This window comes from Vicia villosa, linkage group LG3 (genome assembly GCF_029867415.1).
Source record: "Vicia villosa cultivar HV-30 ecotype Madison, WI linkage group LG3, Vvil1.0, whole genome shotgun sequence".
In the NCBI taxonomy this organism is placed as follows: Eukaryota; Viridiplantae; Streptophyta; class Magnoliopsida; order Fabales; family Fabaceae; genus Vicia; species Vicia villosa.
This window is the reverse complement of record NC_081182.1, coordinates 8666683-8686952: the sequence shown is the minus strand read 5'-3', so window position 1 is coordinate 8686952 and position 20270 is coordinate 8666683. Positions and strand designations below refer to the sequence as shown.

The 20270-nt window shown below is 36.1% G+C and overlaps 2 protein-coding genes across 4 annotated transcripts; one reads left to right on the top strand and one right to left on the bottom strand.

The window, feature by feature from the left end:
* Positions 1–731: 731 nt before the first annotated feature.
* LOC131660219 (mitogen-activated protein kinase homolog NTF3) lies at positions 732–3281 on the bottom strand. Its single transcript, XM_058929399.1, has 3 exons — positions 2809–3281; positions 2080–2505; positions 732–1807 (listed from the first exon to the last, which is right to left on the bottom strand). The coding sequence occupies exons 2-3, from the start codon at positions 2500–2502 to the stop codon at positions 1112–1114; spliced, it is 1119 nt and encodes a 372-aa protein (XP_058785382.1). The 5' UTR covers positions 2503–2505; positions 2809–3281; the 3' UTR covers positions 732–1111.
* Positions 3282–11316: 8035 nt separating this feature from the next.
* On the top strand, positions 11317–16367 carry LOC131660218 (AP-4 complex subunit mu-like). Of its 3 annotated transcripts, none has more exons than XM_058929397.1 (13): positions 11321–11482; positions 11570–11664; positions 11767–11970; positions 12078–12191; positions 12297–12425; positions 12527–12638; positions 12993–13087; positions 13186–13290; positions 13362–13456; positions 15479–15566; positions 15702–15762; positions 15854–15927; positions 16055–16367. In XM_058929397.1, exons 1-13 carry the CDS (start codon positions 11425–11427, stop codon positions 16151–16153), a joined length of 1329 nt encoding a protein of 442 aa, XP_058785380.1. In that variant the 5' UTR covers positions 11321–11424; the 3' UTR covers positions 16154–16367. The 3 variants fall into 3 exon arrangements, with proteins under 3 accessions (XP_058785379.1, XP_058785380.1, XP_058785381.1); XM_058929398.1 differs by having other exon boundaries at positions 11455–11482; positions 11570–11668; XM_058929396.1 differs by having other exon boundaries at positions 11317–11664.
* The last annotated feature ends 3903 nt before the right edge of the window (positions 16368–20270 follow it).

Sequence of the window (20270 nt, the reverse complement as noted above, 5' to 3'; positions counted from 1 at the left end):
AAAAATATTTTTTTACTTTCAGATTTTTTTTTAAATTTTTTCGGATTTTTTTTTAATTTTTTGGAAAAAAGTAATTTGGGTTTTTTAAAAAAAAATTATATAATTAAACCGGTTTATAAAAGAAAACTGGTTTTGAACCAGTTTTGAACTGAATTTGAATTGTTTAAATTAAATGGTTCAGTTCATTAACCATTTAAGTGGTTCAGGTTTTTTATGGTTCAATTCAATTCAGTTCAAATATACAATTCACTTAACCATATTTTTGAACACCCCTAGATCTAACAATGCATCTTAAGTACAACCGGGGAAACTTCCCGTCACAAGAACCCCACTTAAAAAACCAGTACATATAATTGGCCAACTTTAAAGATATTACTGCTTCCAAAAGATGACACTAATTATATAAACACCATTAATTTGAGACAAAATATGATAGTTTATTCTATCTTGCCTCATATATTCCTGACAACCAAATGACCCTAAATATGTAAAATTAATTAATATGTATGACAGTCTCTTATCAGAAGACACAAATTACATATAATTAGTTTAATTTGATATTAAGTCATTACATGATAGAAGAACATATTGATAGTGTCAAAGATGAGAAGAATTTGAACCATTGAAACACTCCTGAAAGTTTGGCCTTCCCAAACATAGCCTCAGTGATGTGCATAATTTCAAAAGAAGAATATACATATGTTCACTATGCATGTTTTGTGAACACAACATTTGAAGCACAAAGACCATAAAGATGTCTGTACTGTGATAAACATTAGACTTAATTTACAGAATAGTTTAAGAAAGAAACATTATATACAACTCAAACTGAGGGGAACAAAATACATAGTTCAAAAGACAAAATCAATGTCTCAAAATGGCAGTTAAAAACTACTACTATGCATCATCAGCAAACAGTGTTTCATGTTTTTTCGAGATGACCATATTTTAGCTGTTTTCTCTGTTCTCAACAAAGAGGAAACAGAATATATATTGAGCTCACCGACGATGACAGAGCCCTCCTAATTATTCAAAACAAGCTATTATATTAGACACTATTATAACCAACAAAAGGGAACATAATAAAAATAGAACCCTGAAGAGAATAAAATCAAGCCGACAACGCTGCATTTCCCATAGCAGATCCGGGATGGTAATGAACCATTTCATTCCACATCAACTCCCTTATCATCTCCTCCCCTAGATCCTCATCAATGTCAAGATCAATTGGAATGATGGCTGGAGGATCACAATTAGGATCATAGAGAGAGGCCATGAATGGGTGTTGAAGTGCTTCCATAACACTAATCCTCTTTGTGGGATCAAAAACAAGCATCTTAGCTAGCAGATCAATTGCAAGGGGATGTGCATTAGGGTAAAGTCTGGAAAAGGGGGTTCCGGGAGAATATGGAAGTGATTTGATGTACCTCTTTGCTTTAGGATTATCAATAAATTCGATATCCTCCTCCCTTTGACTACCAAGGATATTGATAATAAGCTTTAGTTGGTTGAGACACTCTGAACCAGGGAAAATAGGTTTTCGTCCAAGGAGCTCTGCAAAGATGCATCCAACTGACCATACGTCAATAGATGTCCCATAGTTGTCACAGCAAAGTAGAAGCTCTGGTGCCCTATACCACCGAGTGACAACATACTCCGTCATGAACTGGTTCTTGCTGCAGTTTGTGCGAGCTAACCCAAAATCACATATTTTTAGATCACAATTTGCATTAATTAGAAGATTTCCAGGTTTCAAGTCGCGATGAAGGATGTTAGCTGAGTGTAGATATTTCAAACCCCGAAGCAACTGCAACAAAAGAACTTTCTATTAGTACATACAACAATCATTCAAGCAACACAAATGTTTATACATAATTTATAACTTCTGAAAGCGCAACAAATCTGCTTTATTGAGAGGAGTTTCATGTTCAGAAATACTTAACCAAAGGCTTTCTGCAAGATTGTCACATGCAAACAAATGAATTCCAAAAGGGTGTTTCCTATATTGTTAACTGATAGAAAAATGACATATTTGACATAAAAGAATACTAAAGTTACCCTAACAATATTAATTCATACCTGAAAGAGGAAATATTGGCAGTGATCATTAGACAACGTTTGAGAAGATTTAACAATCTGATGCAAATCGGTATCCATGAGTTCATAAACAAGATAAACATCCTTAAAACTACTCCTATTAACAGGCATCATAATATCCTTCAAAGCAATAACATTCTCATGATGAAGATGTCGAAGCAATTTAAGCTCCCGCAAAGTCCTAAGCGCATCAACACGATTCTCAAACGCGTTCTGTATCTTCTTGATCGCAACTTTCTCATTTGTCTCCCTATTAACAGAAGAACACACAATCCCATATGCTCCCCGGCCAATCGGCTTAATCGGCACATATTTAGTGTCGATCTCAAATAGCGTCTGCCACATGGAATAATAATGCTTCCCTTCCGCCCTTATCCCGTTCGGAGGCTCGACCGGAGTTGCCATTGCCTACCAATCATCAACAATAACAACAACAAAAATCATGATTATGAACAATTCAGTACAGAGTGAAAATAATTAGTCATTATTACTAAAAAAACCAAAAAACAAAAAAAATACAAAACCTGAGTCCAATGACTTCAATTAATCAATTAATTCAATCAATTTAATTAATTCATAGAATTCAATGAGAGTGAAAAACCTTAATTAACCTAAGAACTTGGTATGGTAAAACAAATTGCAGATCCAATTAAGAAGCTAAGAAAGGGGAGAATTTCCAAATGTAGAAGAAGTGGAAAAGGGAAAGAAAACCTTATCGTGAAAACAAGCTGAGGAAGATTGAAAATGAAGAAAGAATTGAATCGTGAATCGTGGTGAGTGAAGTTGAGTGTGAATAGGTTTTGTAAATGGATCGATGAAGAAAATAGATTCTCTAGGTCGTCGTGACCAAACGGGAAAGGGTTCGGATTTTTGGATTTTATCAATGGATATGATATGATTTATGAATCTCTCTTGTTTCTCTCTCTAGTTTTTTTTCTCTCTCTTTCTTTTTCAGAACCTCACAACAAACAAACAAACTTACGTACATACACACCCGCGTTTTCCTCCAACACCCTCTCTGTCTGAACCAAAAATATTTAAATTATTTTGTTTTTTTATTTTATTTTTCATCATTATTTTTTGTGTCTTCGTTACTACGCTATTTTAATTAGTAGTATATGATGATAAATGTGATAATAATTATAAATTGTTTGTTGAACTACTTGATTTTTTTTGGTGAATCTTTTAATAAATTAGAGTATGTTTCGTACTCGGATCTCATGCACTTTAAATCTGAAAGCGTAATGTAATAGCACGCAAAGCAAAGCAAATCAAATGTATTTAATATTTTTTTCCAGCTAATAAAACGTAGCGTATATACAACGATATAATGACCGTATAAACTTTTTTAATAGTACAATAAGTTATCTGAATGAATAATGAGGCGCCGTAATCAAATTTTTTATTTTATTTTAATAAAATAAAGTAAAATATATTACGACAATTTATTGATTTAATATCAAGTTTAGTTAAATAAAAAATTTATCATTTATTTTTTTTATAAGCAATTTATCATTTATTTAATATTACTCCCTCTAGTCTCATTTATAAGAAAAAATTCCCTTTTTAGATACATTGAATAAATAATGTATCTGGACAATATATTGTCCAAATACATTATTTATTCAATATATCTAAAAAGAGAATTTTTTCTTATAAATGGGACCGAAGGTAGTATATTTTTAGTACAAGGATATTTGTCCTAGAGACATGGGAATGGGGTGAAGTGGTGGAAAAAGCTTTTGAAACGACAAAGAATGGAGTGACATGTAAGGTTAACATCTCAAAGTATAAGTCAGTGTGAAATATTTATTAAATACGAAATTCATTTCATTTATTTAGTATTATGTTTCAATATATAGATATTTGTTTGGTAAAGAACTTCAAATGTGTGATGAAATGAGGGAACAAGCTTGTAATGCGATTGGGAGGGGCTGGTCAACAATATTAGCAATCTAACGCCTAAGTCCGTGAGAGAATCAGAAGTGATGTGAGAGTGGAAATGAATTTGAATATCTAAAATGATGTGTTTTATCCTTATATATTAAGAGCGATTGAAATTGTTTGCAAGTGATGTAAAATGTTGCACAAATAGTCATGTGATTGAATTGGACGGTGATTGATGTGTTGGAGGGCGGAGTCATCTGCTTCTAAGTAGAGTAAATGTCTACTTGTTATATGTGTTTATCTACCTAGAGTTTGTTCTGAGGCCTTTCGCCATGAGCCTTGCGGACAATCCAAAACAATTAACCGAAGTAAGTGAAGAGTCTTGATGGATGGTCACTAACATTAGAACTAGATGCATTAAATGTCTTTCACGTAATTGGCAGTGTTTCGCAAGGAAGTTTTGCCGTGTGCCCCTAGTTCTAACAGTAATGATATCTTCTTTGTCCTATGATACTCAAGTGCTTGGAACAGTTTGCGATGAAATCTCGACCGTTAGTGGTATGATTTGTACTTCCCAATGTAATGGATCGCACAGTTTAGCCCTGAGAAATATGAGGAGTTGTGGAACTACTAGTTTTCCTTTCTTCGTCATTTGTGGATTTCTGAACTATTCTTTTATCTTGTTTGCAACTTCTTATATTGCGGTAATTCTTACTGCATTAATCTTCATTTTTGACTCATTGGCGCCCCCTTCTTAGTGTAGGTGTAAATCCTATAGGCCAATACTTTTGATACTTGTATCAAATTATTTATTAATAATAAAAGGTATTTCTTTATTATTTTTGTCTTTCCAAAATAATAAAGTCCCTAAAATAGTTAGTTCGTTTAATGAAATGTTAAGTGTGACTTAATCTTGAAATCTCATTAGATATAAGGATATTATTCTTAAAGTATCTATAGTCGAGCTTTATTATGAAGTGGGATAACATTAAAGCATTAAGACTATTATGTAGATAGATTGTTGATTACATCTCATGGATCATATATAAGGAGTTATCAAGTCTTAACATAGGTATGAATATTAGGAGTATTATCCTTGTGTTCAATATTGGTATAAGGGCAAGAGGATAATGGGACACACAAGTATTATCACGAAAAAGGTTTTGTCAAATCACATGACATTTTCGTGACTTGGGTAGCAGTGATGTGTTGCTAGATAATGTTCATTGTTTATTATGTTAAATGTGTGATTAATATAATTGCCAACACCGGGGGAACCTACAAGGCCACACACATAAGGACAGATTGATGCAAGATGGAGTAAATAAGGAACACTGTAAGGTGTGATGCACTTAAGTGAATTGTAGAACACAGTAAGGTACAATGCACTTAAGTAGAATACAAAATATGGTAAGATACCATGCGCTTAAGTGATATACGGTACACCATAAGGTATGGTGCACGTGCACTTTAGTGAGCTTTTTAACTTACAACCCACACAAGTGGTTCTATAAATAGAATCCTTGTGTAGAAATATTCTTACTTGATGAAAATTTGGTCTGTGACCCTATCCGTATCTCTCTCTCTCTCTCTCTCTCTCTCTCTCTCTCTCTCTCTCTCTCTCTCCCTATCCGTATTCTCTCTCTATCTATCTATCTATCTATCTATCTATCTATCTATCTATCTATCTATCTATCTATCTATCTATCTATCTATCTATCTATCTATCTATCTATCTATCTATCTATCTATCTATCTATCTATCTATCTATCTATCTATCTATCTATCTATCTATCTATCTATCTATCTATCTATCTATCTATCTATCTATCTATCTATCTATCTATCTATCTATCTATCTATCTATCTATCTAGCTCTCTCGCTCAAAGCCTTCATTCATAGCAGCTAGAACTGAGACTAAAGGCACTTTGTTTGTGTGGACTGAGTAGAGGTGTTGTTCTTTATTCAATGCTCATGATCACTCCTTCGATTTTGCATCAAAGATTTTAATTGCCACAAGAGGTAGTCGTTGTATCACTGATCATGCTCATTCATAAGGATCACTAAAGGGAAATTTTTGTTTTCTATTGTGCCTTGTATCACAATTTCCCTTAATATTACATCGTGTGAGGTTTCACATTTATCTCTTTAAGATAACCCTCTGCCTCATCCTTTTCTATTTTGCTTGCTTCATTAGGGTTTCTAGAGAAGAGGGTTGTGAGATTTTATGGTTTGTATGTTCTGTATTTTGAGGAACCTCTTTGCCATATATGTATTTTGATATGGATGCCATATTTATCTTTAATTGTGCTTTTGGATACTAATTATATGTATTTATTTTTATGCGTTGGCAGAATCCTTATAATGGAATCCATTCGATCTGAAATTCGGAAGGCAATATGGGATAACTCACTCATATGTGGATAGACTAAGAGATGTTGAGTACTGCCTTCGTCTTTGCTGTTTATACCTTGCCTTCGTGGACGTGGAAACTTTTGAATATTATGGGCGATTTCCCTGATGAAAATAAGAGATTAGAAAGCAATTTATTTGTTGATTAGAAATCTCATGTGCACAAAATGGATGATTAGTCTTAAGAAGAGATTTACCTGAAGAAGTAGTTGGTATCCTTCTTCGAGGGTATGGGTTATGTCGACGATGTTGTCCTCTTTGATATGGGGTTGAGGAAATAAAAAAAGTGGTACATCGTGTTTTGGGTCGGCCATATCTCTCTCTATCCGACCACTTGAGATAGAACACTTTGGACCAAAACATATTAACCAAATACTCGGTCGCACTTCTATAATCTTCTCTTGACCATTGAACTATCATGTACCTCTCCGCAAGAGAATTACGCCTCAGGCACATCTAACGGTCATCCGCATTCCACGCCTAAAAGATACCGAGGTCGTTATTCCTCTCCCCTATATATATATGGAATGACTCAGTTTTAGGTAACAAGTTTCAAACACAATTTGAATACTCTATACACTTTCTCATACTGACTTGAGCGTCAGAGTGCTAACCTTACAAGTACACCCCCGCTCCACCGCATAAGAAGTCTTACTCTGCCGCAGCTTCCACACTTTACTCTATTTCTAGTTCTAGAATTGAAAAGTGGCACAGTATGTGGGAAACGACTTTGGATTCTTGAATTCTTACAATTTTATATCTTTTCATTCAGTTTTTGAGTGAGGAGTTCACCTTGACGCCTGAACGAAAATCCAGAAAATCAAACACGAAATTTGGTTATGATCGATTGGTTTGAATTCCACACCTATTGCAATTAATCAATTTTTCGGATCTTCAATCCCTAGTGTCTCTGACTTAATTGATTTATGGAAATGGTTAGATCTAGAGCTACTTGTTCTGCCACTGTGCGTGAAGCCACCCTAACTACTTCCATCGTAGCATTGACGAAGATCAATCGACCAAACACCATTCATCCTCCTAGCAAAGTGAACTTCAACACTAATGTGTTCCTACACGTCCAGATCTAATGATTCCTCCTCCAATAACGAGGATTATTCAAGCTCCACCGTTGGAGTTCCAACTTTTCTTCTTGTTGAACGACCAAAGATATCACATGGTTTTAGCATCCTTGAGGAAAACATATGCGCGAACGATTTACTCAACGGTATTTACAACACCATTCAACAACATAACTCCAAGGCGATGGAAGAAATATTCCTTTACTTTGAAGAAAGCCTCCACCATGTTCAATCCCGGAGGAACTCAGTTCAGGAGACGGTATCAAGGAGAGATTGTTCCGCTCAGTCTGAACCATCCACAAAAAAGGGGAGCAAAGTTCAGAAATCAAAAAGACCGTTCTAAGGAGGAAAATGCAGTTCTCCTCCCTGGAACCTAGGAAGAGACCGTCACGAACACTAACCAAATCGGGTGCAGACTAAGCATCCCTTATATTCCCGAATCTTAGAAAGTAAGATTCCCAAGTCAATGCTAAAACCTCTCAAACTAGAAGAGTACAATGGAAAAGGAGATCCTGAAGAACATGTCTAACTCGTCACGAGTCAATTACTACAGTGATGTTTCCAAGTGTATTCTAGTAGCATTAACCTTGGTCGGGCCGACTAGATTGTAGTTTAACAGTCTTTTTGGCGGTTGTATCGAGTCACGAGTAGATTTTTGCGATTGCCTCATCGCCCACTTCACCATTTGGAATAGACGATCAATTACTATAGCAGCCTTAAGTAGTATCATTCAAAGAGCAAAGGAGAGCTTACGGTCATACATTAGCTGATTTCTCATGTTGTAGTTGAGGTAGGGTTTGAATAAGCCCACCAATGCTGGATCTTCGAGAATGGACCCCTCCATAACCATAATTTTCACACCAAGCTGGGAAAGAAGACTGTAAAAATGACTCAAGAGATGCTAAACCTAGCCCAACCATACACGGCGTTGGAAGAAAAGCCAAATACTCGCTTCAACAACCTGACCTCGGCCGTCGACACAACTTTTGATCGCCAGACAGAGAAGGAATCCTGCCGGCCAAAATAGGACATTAATAGGGGGTCGTACGACCAATATGAAAAATATACTTTGAATACTTCCAGAGATAAGATTTACCATGAATGCATCAACACTAAGTTCTGGAAGGCTGGGATCTGATCTTCCTATCCCATTCGAAAATCTACCCGGATAGATGAATCAGTGTACTTCTGCTTCCATATAGGACATAGCCATAATAATATGATTTCATCCGACTTAAAGACACGATTGAAGCGCTAATAAAAAAGGCTGATTGTCCGAATATGTTAAGGGCAGAAAACGAGACCAAGAAGAGTTTCCAAAGATCAAGTCGCCCATGAAAGCTTTCAAAGCTTGTCTTAGTAGGGAAAGAAGAAAACCTAACAAAGGTAAATGCCATATATCGCTGCCATATCCGGCGATGCACCCCGGGAAAACCTACCCTCCAAGGGTATAGTCAAAATGAAAATTGTAGAAATGGTAGTCGTATATAGAAATGAATGTAGTTCGTCATCCAAAATCCTCGATCGACCTATGATAGGGTTTCGAGACTCTGAAAAATGTTGGGGGAATTCTTAATGAATCCCCTTCGTAATCTGGACTACCATAAGAAAGTTTGACATCTCACAAAGTTTGACTAACAGGGGAAGATCATGTGATGTCATTTACTCGTCTCTATTTGAAAAAATAGGCCTAGACTGAGGAAGCCTAATACCATATGATGACTCGGATCTATAAGCATTCAACAGGAAGACCACCTGTCCTTAGGGATATACGGAGTTAATGGTATCCATAGGAGAGAGCGAAGACCTCCAATCCATTAACACTAAGTTCTTAGTCATCCCATGCAAGAGCCTTTATAACTGCATCCTAGGTTAACCCTTCATTGTAGCGTTGGATGATATAGCCTCACTCGTGCACTTAAAGCTCACGTACCATAACCTATATGGAGAACTAGTTGTTTTGTACGTCGACGTTAAAGTGACTAAAAGATACACCATGTGCTCCAAAGGGATTAATGGGAAGCGCATCTATGCGAATCAATGTGACCTCCCTCATATTGAAACTCCAAAGCCCGAACCCCCACACGCCCCAACATGGCTAAGGAGGGAAAAAACCAACAATGAAAATAAGAGGCATGCAAATTTCTCGTTTATGTTTCGTATTTTACGTCCACATGCATGCATATATAAATATTGTAAACTACCATATAACATATCCTAATGATTGTTCACCATGAATAAAATATTTTAGTAGTACATGACAGGGGTACAACCAATGCAGTTGATGCCCGAGCATGCCTAAAGATTCCAGGGGTGCTCTCAAAGACGCTTTGCACCTCCAAATAAAATGATCAATTCCTTTCGACGTCGAGCGCACCTTAAGATTCCATAGGGGCCTGTCAGAGACGCTTTGCACGTTCACCTAAAATAATCAATTCCCCTCAGCACTGAGCGTGCTTAAAGATTCCAAGGGAGCTGTCGGAGATGCTTTATTTCATGCATTGTTGCTACATGACTTTTCTTCATAATCATCAACATCCACATGATTCACGTATAAGTTACTTCCACCATTTCCACGCCCAAAATTAGATGGAAAACTACGTTTCTTGTAATATGTTTATATAAAATGTCATATCATTCCACAATAAGTGCATACTTTGCCACTTCCTTTGATTCTATCTTGAGATCATTTACCTCTACCAAAGGATCTTGATCCTTCAACATCATTTACTATTGCATTTGTCTCTTTATTCACCACTAAAAATGTTTATCCATACTATAACTTCCTCTCCCATTGCATTACCATAAAAAACACTTTATTTATCAAAGACAAATGTTTAATCAACACTTTAAGACTCATCATTCAACCCTATTAGAAATTGAATTATTCTATCTTTCAATTTCAATGATCTACTATTCCTCGTAATCACAGAGGTACATGGATGTGGACAACTACTATAAAAGCAGATGCCTATATTGCTCCAATTCTTCCTATAATGCTCTTATTTTAGTAAAATACTAAGAAATTTTGCTATTACTCTGTTTTAGATTCACAATTTCTTGTTGCAATCGAAACATCGATTGCATGTTCGATAAAGACGACACTATCTGCAATTAGTGGAGTAATTTAGTTGATTATCCAAGAATGCACAAGATTGTTGCATTGCCCATGCCGCAAAATTCAAATCGTTCTCCTTCGGAACATCAATCAATATGCCTACAAATTTGAATTTGTTCTTCGTTTCTAAGGCTATACGCATCTTCAACACCTAAGCATGATAGTTTTCTCCATACGGAGTTGATGTTACACAAACAATTATACAATTTTCTAATGAATGGACATAATAAGGACTAAGAATTGTAATTAATCCTGATTTTGATTATGAGAATTTTGACCCTTCACCATATATTTTTTTGAAAAATTAAAATTGATGAAAGGAAAAAAAAGAATTGATACGAAAAGTGACATTCTCATGAATAATACACCATCGACTTATATAGACTAATAAGAAGTTAGTTATGAATCAATTATATATTGTAACATAATTAAATTAACTAGATTTGAGCTCAAACTAACTAACTTACTTGTGAATAACAATAGTTAGTAATAGTATAACTTGATATATTTTTAAGAATAGTATCTATTATTTTTAAATCAAAGATCATTTCTACAAAATAGTGAAAATTCCATTAAGTAATGTATTTTACCCAAAATAAAATCACTAAAAAAGCAATAAAGTATATATTGAATAAACGACACGAGTTATACGATGTTGCTAATCTCCAAGTCACATGCCTCGCCCGTGGCAAAAACGACAATCCATTTGTTGCAAAACGTGGTCACAACAAAAGTTAAAAAACAGCAACAACAAAAGGGTAAGAAAAAGCGTTGAGTTGAAGAACCAAAGAAGCAAAGAAAGAAACACAGCAACAACAACAACACAACCATGATTTCTCAGTTCTTCGTCCTTTCCCAAAGAGGCGACAACATCGTCTTCCGCGACTGTCTCTGTTCATTCCAATTCAATCTCTCACCATCCATTTTTCATCATTCTCAAAACTCATCACTAATTTTTACTCCCTTAACTGCAGATCGCGGTGAAGTACAGAAGGGAAGCGCAGAAACATTTTTCCGAAAAGTCAAGTTCTGGAAAGAGGACGCTGATGGTGATGCTCCACCTGTTTTTGTAGGTATTTTGTTCATCATCATGTTGAATTGTTTATCATGTTGAAATGGTTTTAGTATTGGGTTTAATTTTTACTGTTTTTTGTTGTTGTTGTTTTGATAGAATGTGGATGGTGTGAACTACTTCCATGTTAAGGTTGCTGGATTGTTGTTTGTTGCTACTACAAGAGTTAATGTTTCGCCTTCTGTTGTTTTGGAACTTTTGCAAAGGACTGCACGGGTTATTAAAGATTACCTTGGTGTTCTTAATGAAGATTCTTTTAGGAAGAATTTTGTGCTTGTCTATGAACTGCTTGATGAAATGATCGTAAGTATTTATTGAGGATATTGTTGTTCTTTGGTTGAATTGGGTTTTTAATGGTTTGCATGTGAAGTATTCAAGTATCTAGTTTTACTTATGTTGGTTTGTTCTAGGATTTTGGTTATGTGCAAACGACGTCTACGGAGGTTTTGAAGTCATATGTTTTCAATGAGCCGATTGTGATTGAGAATGCACATATGCCTGTTGGTCCCGCTTCCATTTTTATGGTAATTATTTGTAGAATCAAATGGTGGTTCACTTGTTGCATGCGTTTAGTTGTTTGTCGAGCGTGGTTTTATTGACTTGTTAATGTTACGCTCTTGTGTTTGCAGCACGGGAGCAAGCGAATGCCGGGTACGGCTATTACGAAATCTGTGGTTGCTAATGAACCTGGTGGTAGGAAGAGGGATGAGATCTTTGTTGATGTAATTGAGAAAATTAGTCTCACATTCAATTCTAGTGTGAGTATCTCGTGCCATCTGTTATGCTTGTTTTTCTTTTTCCGTTTAATTGCTGCAAAAAGTTTGAAGCTTTGTGATATGGATTGTATTGTTTAAAACAGGGATATATACTTACTAGTGAGATTGATGGCACCATTCAAATGAAGAGTTATCTTACTGGTAACCCAGAGATTAAACTTGCTCTCAATGAGGACCTGAGTATCGGAACAAGTGGTGGGTCAATCTATTGTATATTTTGTTCCCCTTGAAAGTTGGAATTTGCAATCTATGTTACCATGCCTGTTTCTGGTTGTTTTGTGAAGTAATGTAGGATACTTTTTTGTAGTTTTCTATTATATGTTGAAATTCTTGACATCTTAAAAACATTCTATGTTTATTGTCATTTGTATGTAAAGGGATATTTTCAGTTTAGTTTAGTTGTCTATTCTAAAGTGTTGATTGATTTGTTGACGGATGAATAGTTTTCTTAATGAAACTTATGTTATTGACTAGTCGATTTTTTGTATCCCTGTCAGTTTTTTGTATATTCTTTCTTCTATTCTGACCTCATTTTATCATCTGTAACAGATTATAGAGGTTCTGGTGCTGTGATTTTAGACGATTGTAACTTTCATGAATCTGTACACCTTGATAGTTTTGATGTTGACCGAACTTTATCTTTGGTAAGTGTATATTACATAAGCTTAGCTATACAGCGATATACAATAGTATTATTATACTTTTGAATCCCTTTACTAACGAACGTGCAATTGTTTGATAGGTACCACCAGACGGTGAATTTCCTGTCATGAATTATCGTATAACTCAAGCATTTAAGCCACCCTTTCGTATTAATACATTGATTGAAGAAACAGGACCACTCAAGGTTTTACCCACCCTCTAATTTTCTAACTCTTATTTTTTTAGTCGTTCTAACAATCTGCCATACTCTCATAGGCTGAAGTCACCATTAAAGTGCGAGCTGAATTCAACTCAAGCATCAATGCTAACACTGTTCTTGTACAGATGCCCCTTCCTGCATTCACTGCCCGGTATTTAAATTTTCTTTCTGATATAGTGCATATTATTTTGGTCATAGTTAATAGAAACGATTAGTGTTTACTGTCAGCGTCAATACAAGCTTTCTAAAAGGGCTGGTCGGTCTGTTTAATAAATGGCGAGGATTTAGATTTCTATAGCCCAAATATTTGGAAAGTTTCCAAATAAGACGATCTTCTTCCCACCTGCAAAATACTAAATAAAACTGACAACAAGAAATAGAAGAAAAAATCACTATTATTTTCTAAATTTATTGGCAAATGACATCAAATCAAATAATTGTGTTCTGATTATTGTTTTGTTTTAGCAAAAGAGTTGTGCAACCTCTGAATAGGAAATAAAAAGCTCTACCATTTTTACTACTTACAACTTGAAGATAGTTTTTAGTTATTCACCACAACCAGAAACTCACTGGCTGACAGACTTACTTTCACGTCACACATGGTTGCGTTTGATATATTCTTGCCATTAGATTTAGTAGAATTGGTGGGTATAAAAATTTAACACCCAATACTGAAAAGTCTCCTTCATAAATCTGAACTGAGAACATTTGACTTGCTGAATGAAAATAGGAAAAACGAGAGTGCTTGCTAATTCTGGCGGTGACACTATGACAGTCAACAACTCACCAGTGATATTTTGCGTGTGCCTATTTTCGCGCCTCACCCCTGATTTTCTTTCGCGTGTGTTCAAAATAATCAGCTTGCTAAATGCTGGGGAAAACGGAGATTGCCACTTTGCCAGCCAGTACTGGAACTAAGTCTACTATGACAGTACGTGCTGCAGCAGTGATTTTTTGTAAGTATAATTAACAAGGTCAATTTAGGGTAATTAGGGGAATCAAAGTCAGACTCGCCCCTAATATTTAAGAGTTTAGTTATTCATAATCCCAACAAAATACATTGAAAGAATTATAAAAGTTAAGTTACGCCTAAATCAGTGATGAGGAAGCCTCAACCCTGAAATCCGTTGAATTATACTCCCCGTCGCTCCGATTGTATTTGCTGCACTCAAGAGTGTCTTTTGCCGTCTAAAATCCAAGATAATGTGAAAATAACAGTTTCCTAGTCGTAAGTGGGCGTATGTGCTCAGGTTTTGGCGTACGCACGCCTTTTGTTAGAAGTTGATTTTTCCTGCATACACCTTGGTAAACGGCTGGATGCGTAGTTGTGTTGTGAAGGCGTCTGTACTATATCTGGGGCGTTTGGACGCTTTTTACCAAAGTATGCAGGGCGTCTGTTTGCTAGGAGGGCGTCTGGATGCTTGTCATCAGGTTCTCCATACGCATATGGTAGCTTCTATATGCCGTATGCGTATGGCCAAAGGTGATTTTTGTCTGTGTACGCTCTATTACGTGCCTGGATGCTTGGCCTTGGTGTTCACAAGTTTTTCATACGTGCATGGAGGCTTCTATATGCGTTTGCCCATACTGCTTTTCTCCTCCTCTGGTCCTTCCTTTGATTGCTGAGACCTATAAAATAGATCAAACCTTTCCAAAGTAGCACATTACGAGAAAAATGTCATTAAATCATTTGAAACCTAAATATGTGAGTTTTCTTGAAAAGCCTATTTAATTAATTATCAAAGACAATAAATAGTTACGAAATTGATGAAAATACTTGGATAAAACATTCATCTTGCTGAATGGTGGGTGGAAAAAAAAAGAGTGCTAGCTGTACTGGCGCTAGTGCTACTATGGCAATGTCATACCAGTGATTGTGTATGCTCATGCGTGCATCACTAGTGATTTTCAATGCCTCACCATTGATTTTCTGTGAGGGAGGGCAAAAAAGGAGAGTGTCTGCTAGTGCTGGCAGTCTGGCACTAACTCCACTATGGCAATCAATGCTTCATTAGAGAGTTGACTTATGTGTGAGAGAGAGAAAGTGGGGGTGGGGCTAGAAAAAGTAGGGTGGTAGTCAGTACTAGTGAGTGTTTTTGGGACCGTGCTACCTCTTGAATAATTGTTCTTTCATACCTCATCTTGCTTGCTAATTTATTTCCATTTTTTTTAGCGTTAACTTTGAGTTAGAACCTGGAGCGGTTGGACACACAACTGATTTCAAGGAAGCAAATAAAAGACTGGAATGGGGAATAAAAAAGGTAATCTCGATACTTTGTTTTTCCATAAATAATCAATATACTATTTGATGTTAACGAAGAACCTTCTGTTATACATTTGAGGCTGGTATGAGCAGTGCCACTAGTTGATAATATTGGTTGTCCATTCTTTTACAGGTTGTTGGTGGATCTGAACATACTTTACGAGCAAAGCTGACGTTTTCGCAGGAATTACATGGTATAATACAATGCTCCGACTGTTCTGTTTTGGCTGAATGTCTAGAGAGATAATTCTTTGTAATGAATTAACATGTTTGTAACGAATACAGGAAATATCATGAAAGAAGCAGGGCCTCTTAGCATGACATTCACTATACCTATGTACAACTCTTCAAGGCTTCAGGTAAAATGCCAAAGCTTATTTTGAAGCGTTTACTTTGCAAAATGTGCTAGATCTTTCTGTGATAGTATAGCGAGCGCCATGATTATACTCATTGTCTAGAAATTAAAATCTGGCTTTTTTGGTGCAGGTGAAATACTTGCAAATAGCAAAGAAGTCGAAAAGTCATAATCCATATCGATGGGTTAGATATGTAACCCAAGCAAACTCATACGTTGCCCGGTTGTAATCCTGGTATCTGCAAAAGCTAAATTCTGAATGTTTTCCAAGTCATGGATGTTATTGTGTGCTGAATAATTCCAGGAAAATTACTTGTAGTGTTTTTACTTTTTGGTAATTTAGAATTGACGATGGTTATCAATTGCATTAGTGGTGCATTGTAGGAATAAGACCAAAATGAGATGTTCTAAAGTTGAATTAATAATCTAATGCTTCTTTGTTTACATGATTTGAAAACATATTTAACCTTCTGAAGATTACTGTTTACATGCTTCTTTTACACTTCATGCACAAGTAACTTAAGTTTCTCAACAAGCGAGCCGTGGTACCCAAAAGCTTCAATAGTATTTTCCATCTTCCTAAAACGTGGTAGACTCCCGTTGGAGTTCCTCTAGGCTCTAGATACCAATCTTGTTCGACAATGACGATAGCTCTTAGAGTACCTTTTTTTCTGTCTTAATGAGATTGGGCAAGAAGACTTCTCCTCGCCCAACAACACCAAAGGCCAAGATATCTAATGCCCAATGTGTATAATAATCCAAATTCGATTACTCTTCTCGATGAGAATCCTCGACTTGTTTTAAGAAATGTGAATAATCTCTTTAGAGATAGAAGCCCTAAACTCCCCCGTCGTACGTGGACCAGGGTAAGCAAAAAAGTATGAGGTAACCCATCTAAAATCGGTGCAGAACCTCCCATAAGACTAGGTCTCTTTAAGTTCCACTCTAGAAGTCGAGGACGCTTAATGAATGATCCTTCTACTTGAGGTACTTCAAGCTCAAGACTAAGGTCCGAGCTATCCCCCATCATTAGTCTGTGACGAACACCGGTCCGAACTATCCCCCATCATTAGTCTGACGAACACCGATTTGATGAAACCAGAATTTCCACCTATGCTGGAGTAGGCGTGCCCCGAGTAACCGAAATAACATAGACTCTTGTTGCCAAAACCCCTTAAGGGCAAAGAAATAGCAGAGATCCATGTTATTAAATGAAATGTCGTAGATGAACCTAATAAAAAATCACAAGAAAGAGCTTGTAAGAAAGAGAGAGTTGATGAAGAAGAAGGGAAAAAGCTCACAATCTACAAATTATGAAAAAGGGAAAACAATACTTCAGAAACTTTTTATATGTGCCTCACCCACATAGGACCGTACGATCCATTATATTGGGAAATTCAAACCACACCATCAATGGCTAAGATCTCCTTGCGAATGGTTTAAGACACCCGAGTATCCTAAAATAAAACAAATATCATTACTGGCTAGTGTAGGGACACATATCAAAAGCTCTATGTAAAGTCTATACGAAATGTATTTAGTGCGTCTGTTGCCAACGAAAATGACGTCCCATTAAGACTCTTCACTTGTTCTTGCCACCAGCCGGCCTAGAGATCTACGCGACAAACCCTCGTCCTACAAAGTAGGTACAAGGGCTTATGAGCAACTGTTCTGGACGTTCGGAAGGCCCATAGAGAAAGGCTCAAGAGAGACTTCAAGCAAAAGAGCGCATTGAGTAGGTGGTCCCTCATTCCACCTAGGGAAAATGACCCCCCCTTCAAACACGCCTATCACCGTTTGATTAAATTCAACGACTATCTATACAATACGTTTCTTCTTGCACGAACGATTTTAACCGCTCACACTATCTAAGGAGGAAAATGTGTAATTTCAGGTATTCAAATTTATTCTCACTCTATATTACTCTTTATTCTCTCACTCACTTGAACGTTTGAGTGCTAATCTTATAGGTCAGTCTCTCTTCGCAACACTGAAAACACAAACCCACCGCAACAAGACCTTAACTCATCATTTCACTAATATTTTCAGTTCAGATCAGAACACCATTATTATATAACAATGAATCTATACACAACATATTTTCTAAGCAAACGAGGTTAATAGAGAAAATCTCTTCCCTTTGGGGGCACATTAAGCGAATGTTCATGTATCTGTTTGTTTTGAATAACTTGTAATAATAGGCATGACATCCAATCATACATGGGAATCTATTAAATTATTGGACACTAAAAATCTCAACAATAAAGTGATTTTATTTACATGTGGATGATATGCTATATTCCAATCTTGTAGAATTGTATTATTCATGAAAAGTGGAATTAAACTTTGAATTGTAGAATTGTATTATTCATGAAAAGTGGAATTAAACTTTGAATTGTAGTCATTGTTTGCATGATGTTCAGTTCAATAGATGTTCTAAACGCATGATGTTTAGTTCCAAAAAAATAAATGAGATACAAAAATATAAAAATTTTAAATTTCGGATTTTTCTTAAAATTCCTTTTTTCACAAACACATCTCTAGCACTGCTCTAAATTTAAATAACACCTCGTTCATATTTAAGGATTTAGATAGTATTTTTGTGTTCAATAAGGGTATGTTTGGGAGTTTGGAAAGAGAGGGGAGGGAAGAGAAAGATTTCCGAAAATGAATTTTCAAAAAAACATAAGAAAATATTTGACATTTTTAAAAAAAATGATTTTGTATAGAATGATAAAAGAGTATATTATTGCTATATTTTTAATTTTCCGAATACTATAACAACATAAAAGATATTTTGAAAATTTATGTAAGTCCTTCAAAACCCTCCAAAGCCCTTTTTCAATACAAATTTTGAGTTCCTCAAATTAGGGGTTTTTTGGTGTTATGAATAAAATTAAACCCTCTAAAACCCTCCCAACCAAAATCATTCAACTATTTTCACCTAATTCTTCTATTTTTTTTCAAAGTCCTCCTCTCCCTTCCCTTCCAAACTCTCAAATATAGCCTAAAATAACACAAAAACCTCCAATTGCAAAAATACACTACATTGATTAATTTGATGCTAGATATATGATGTCGTGTTTTTGATATCACACCCTTACTTGATGTCCTTCTTAAGGAAGAGATGCTAAGACACTTTGAGAAGAAAACACTTATAGAATCATTGACGATAGACAATCATGGAGTTATATTTGTTGAGAATCAAATGTGAGGAAGAAGTCTCGCATTGATTAAAAAATAGAAGATTGAATACTTTATAAGTAAGAAAAATCACACACACTTATCACCTTAAGGTTTTTGGTGAATATGTGATGTGTCTCTTAGAAAAGTGTTCGTTAATGTCAATTATATAACACAATAATTTCTAATATATGGTCTAGATTCAATCAACTCTATGTTTTTTTCTAAGGGGCCACAAACTAACCAATGGCTCTAAATAAACACTTCAATGTGAAGTTAAACTTCTTGAAAATTTCTTCACCCACCTCCTAACCTTCTTGCCCACCCCTGGTGAATTTACCACACTACCCCTTCTTTCGGAAGTTCATTTCCGAAAAGGTACTTTTTTTGTAAAAAAAGGTGTTTTCGGAAATGTATCTCCGAAAACGTGTTTTTTTTAATATAAAATATTGATTTCGGAGATGCATCTCCGAAATAAAGTTACTTTTCAGAAAATGTGGTGTTTTCGGAAGTTCATCTCCGAACGCACCCCCCTTGAGGGAATTCGGAAATGAACCTCCGAATTTATGTCTGGACAGAAGAAAAATGAAAAACAACAACGATTCGCTTTATTTAATCGGGTGAAGATTACAACGATAATATTACTGAAAATTAAAGTTACATATTGTTGAACACGGGTAGGTGGGGATGAGTCAACATTTTGATAACGTCGTCCGCCGATCTTTGAAGTTTCGCGTCCAACTCGATCGGGCCTTTCGAAGAAAATCGGTCGAACGTTGTCCACAAAACCGCTAAATCTTCGTCGTTCTTGATCTCAAAAGGTGTGAACTTAATGCCTCCCTCGTCGTTAAGCGATGACGAGCGGTACTCGAGCTTGACAACCTTTCGATTCTCGGGATAGTGCAAAAGCGTGTTAAGCGACGGTATCAACTCCGCAAACGGCGTGTCGCGCGAGAAGCGAAATTGGAACGGCATCGGGTAGCCGGTTTCAAAGTAGACGAATGCTAGGTGGGGGTAGGTTTGTGTCATTTGTGTTTTGTGGTGTGAAGAGGATGAAGAAGAGTGTGTAGTATTTATAGACTTATTGGAGCATTGATGGCCCAACAAACCTTATCCTGCCTCAGGGGACTTTTCGGAAATGAACTTCCGAAAATAGGAGGCAGA

Bases quoted from the DNA above. Each gene is read 5' to 3' on its own strand.
- LOC131660219 (XM_058929399.1), bottom strand. From the start codon at position 2,502: ATGGCAACTCCGGTCGAGCCTCCGAACGGGATAAGGGCGGAAGGGAAG. The intron at 1,808-2,079 runs GTATGAATTAAT...CTTTTGTTGCAG, and splicing joins GCCAATATTTCCTCTTTCAG to TTGCTTCGGGGTTTGAAATA.
- LOC131660218 (XM_058929396.1), top strand. From the start codon at position 11,425: ATGATTTCTCAGTTCTTCGTCCTTTCCCAAAGAGGCGACAACATCGTC. The intron at 11,665-11,766 runs GTAGGTATTTTG...TTGTTTTGATAG, and splicing joins GTGATGCTCCACCTGTTTTT to AATGTGGATGGTGTGAACTA. The intron at 15,928-16,054 runs GTAAAATGCCAA...TTTTTGGTGCAG, and splicing joins ACAACTCTTCAAGGCTTCAG to GTGAAATACTTGCAAATAGC.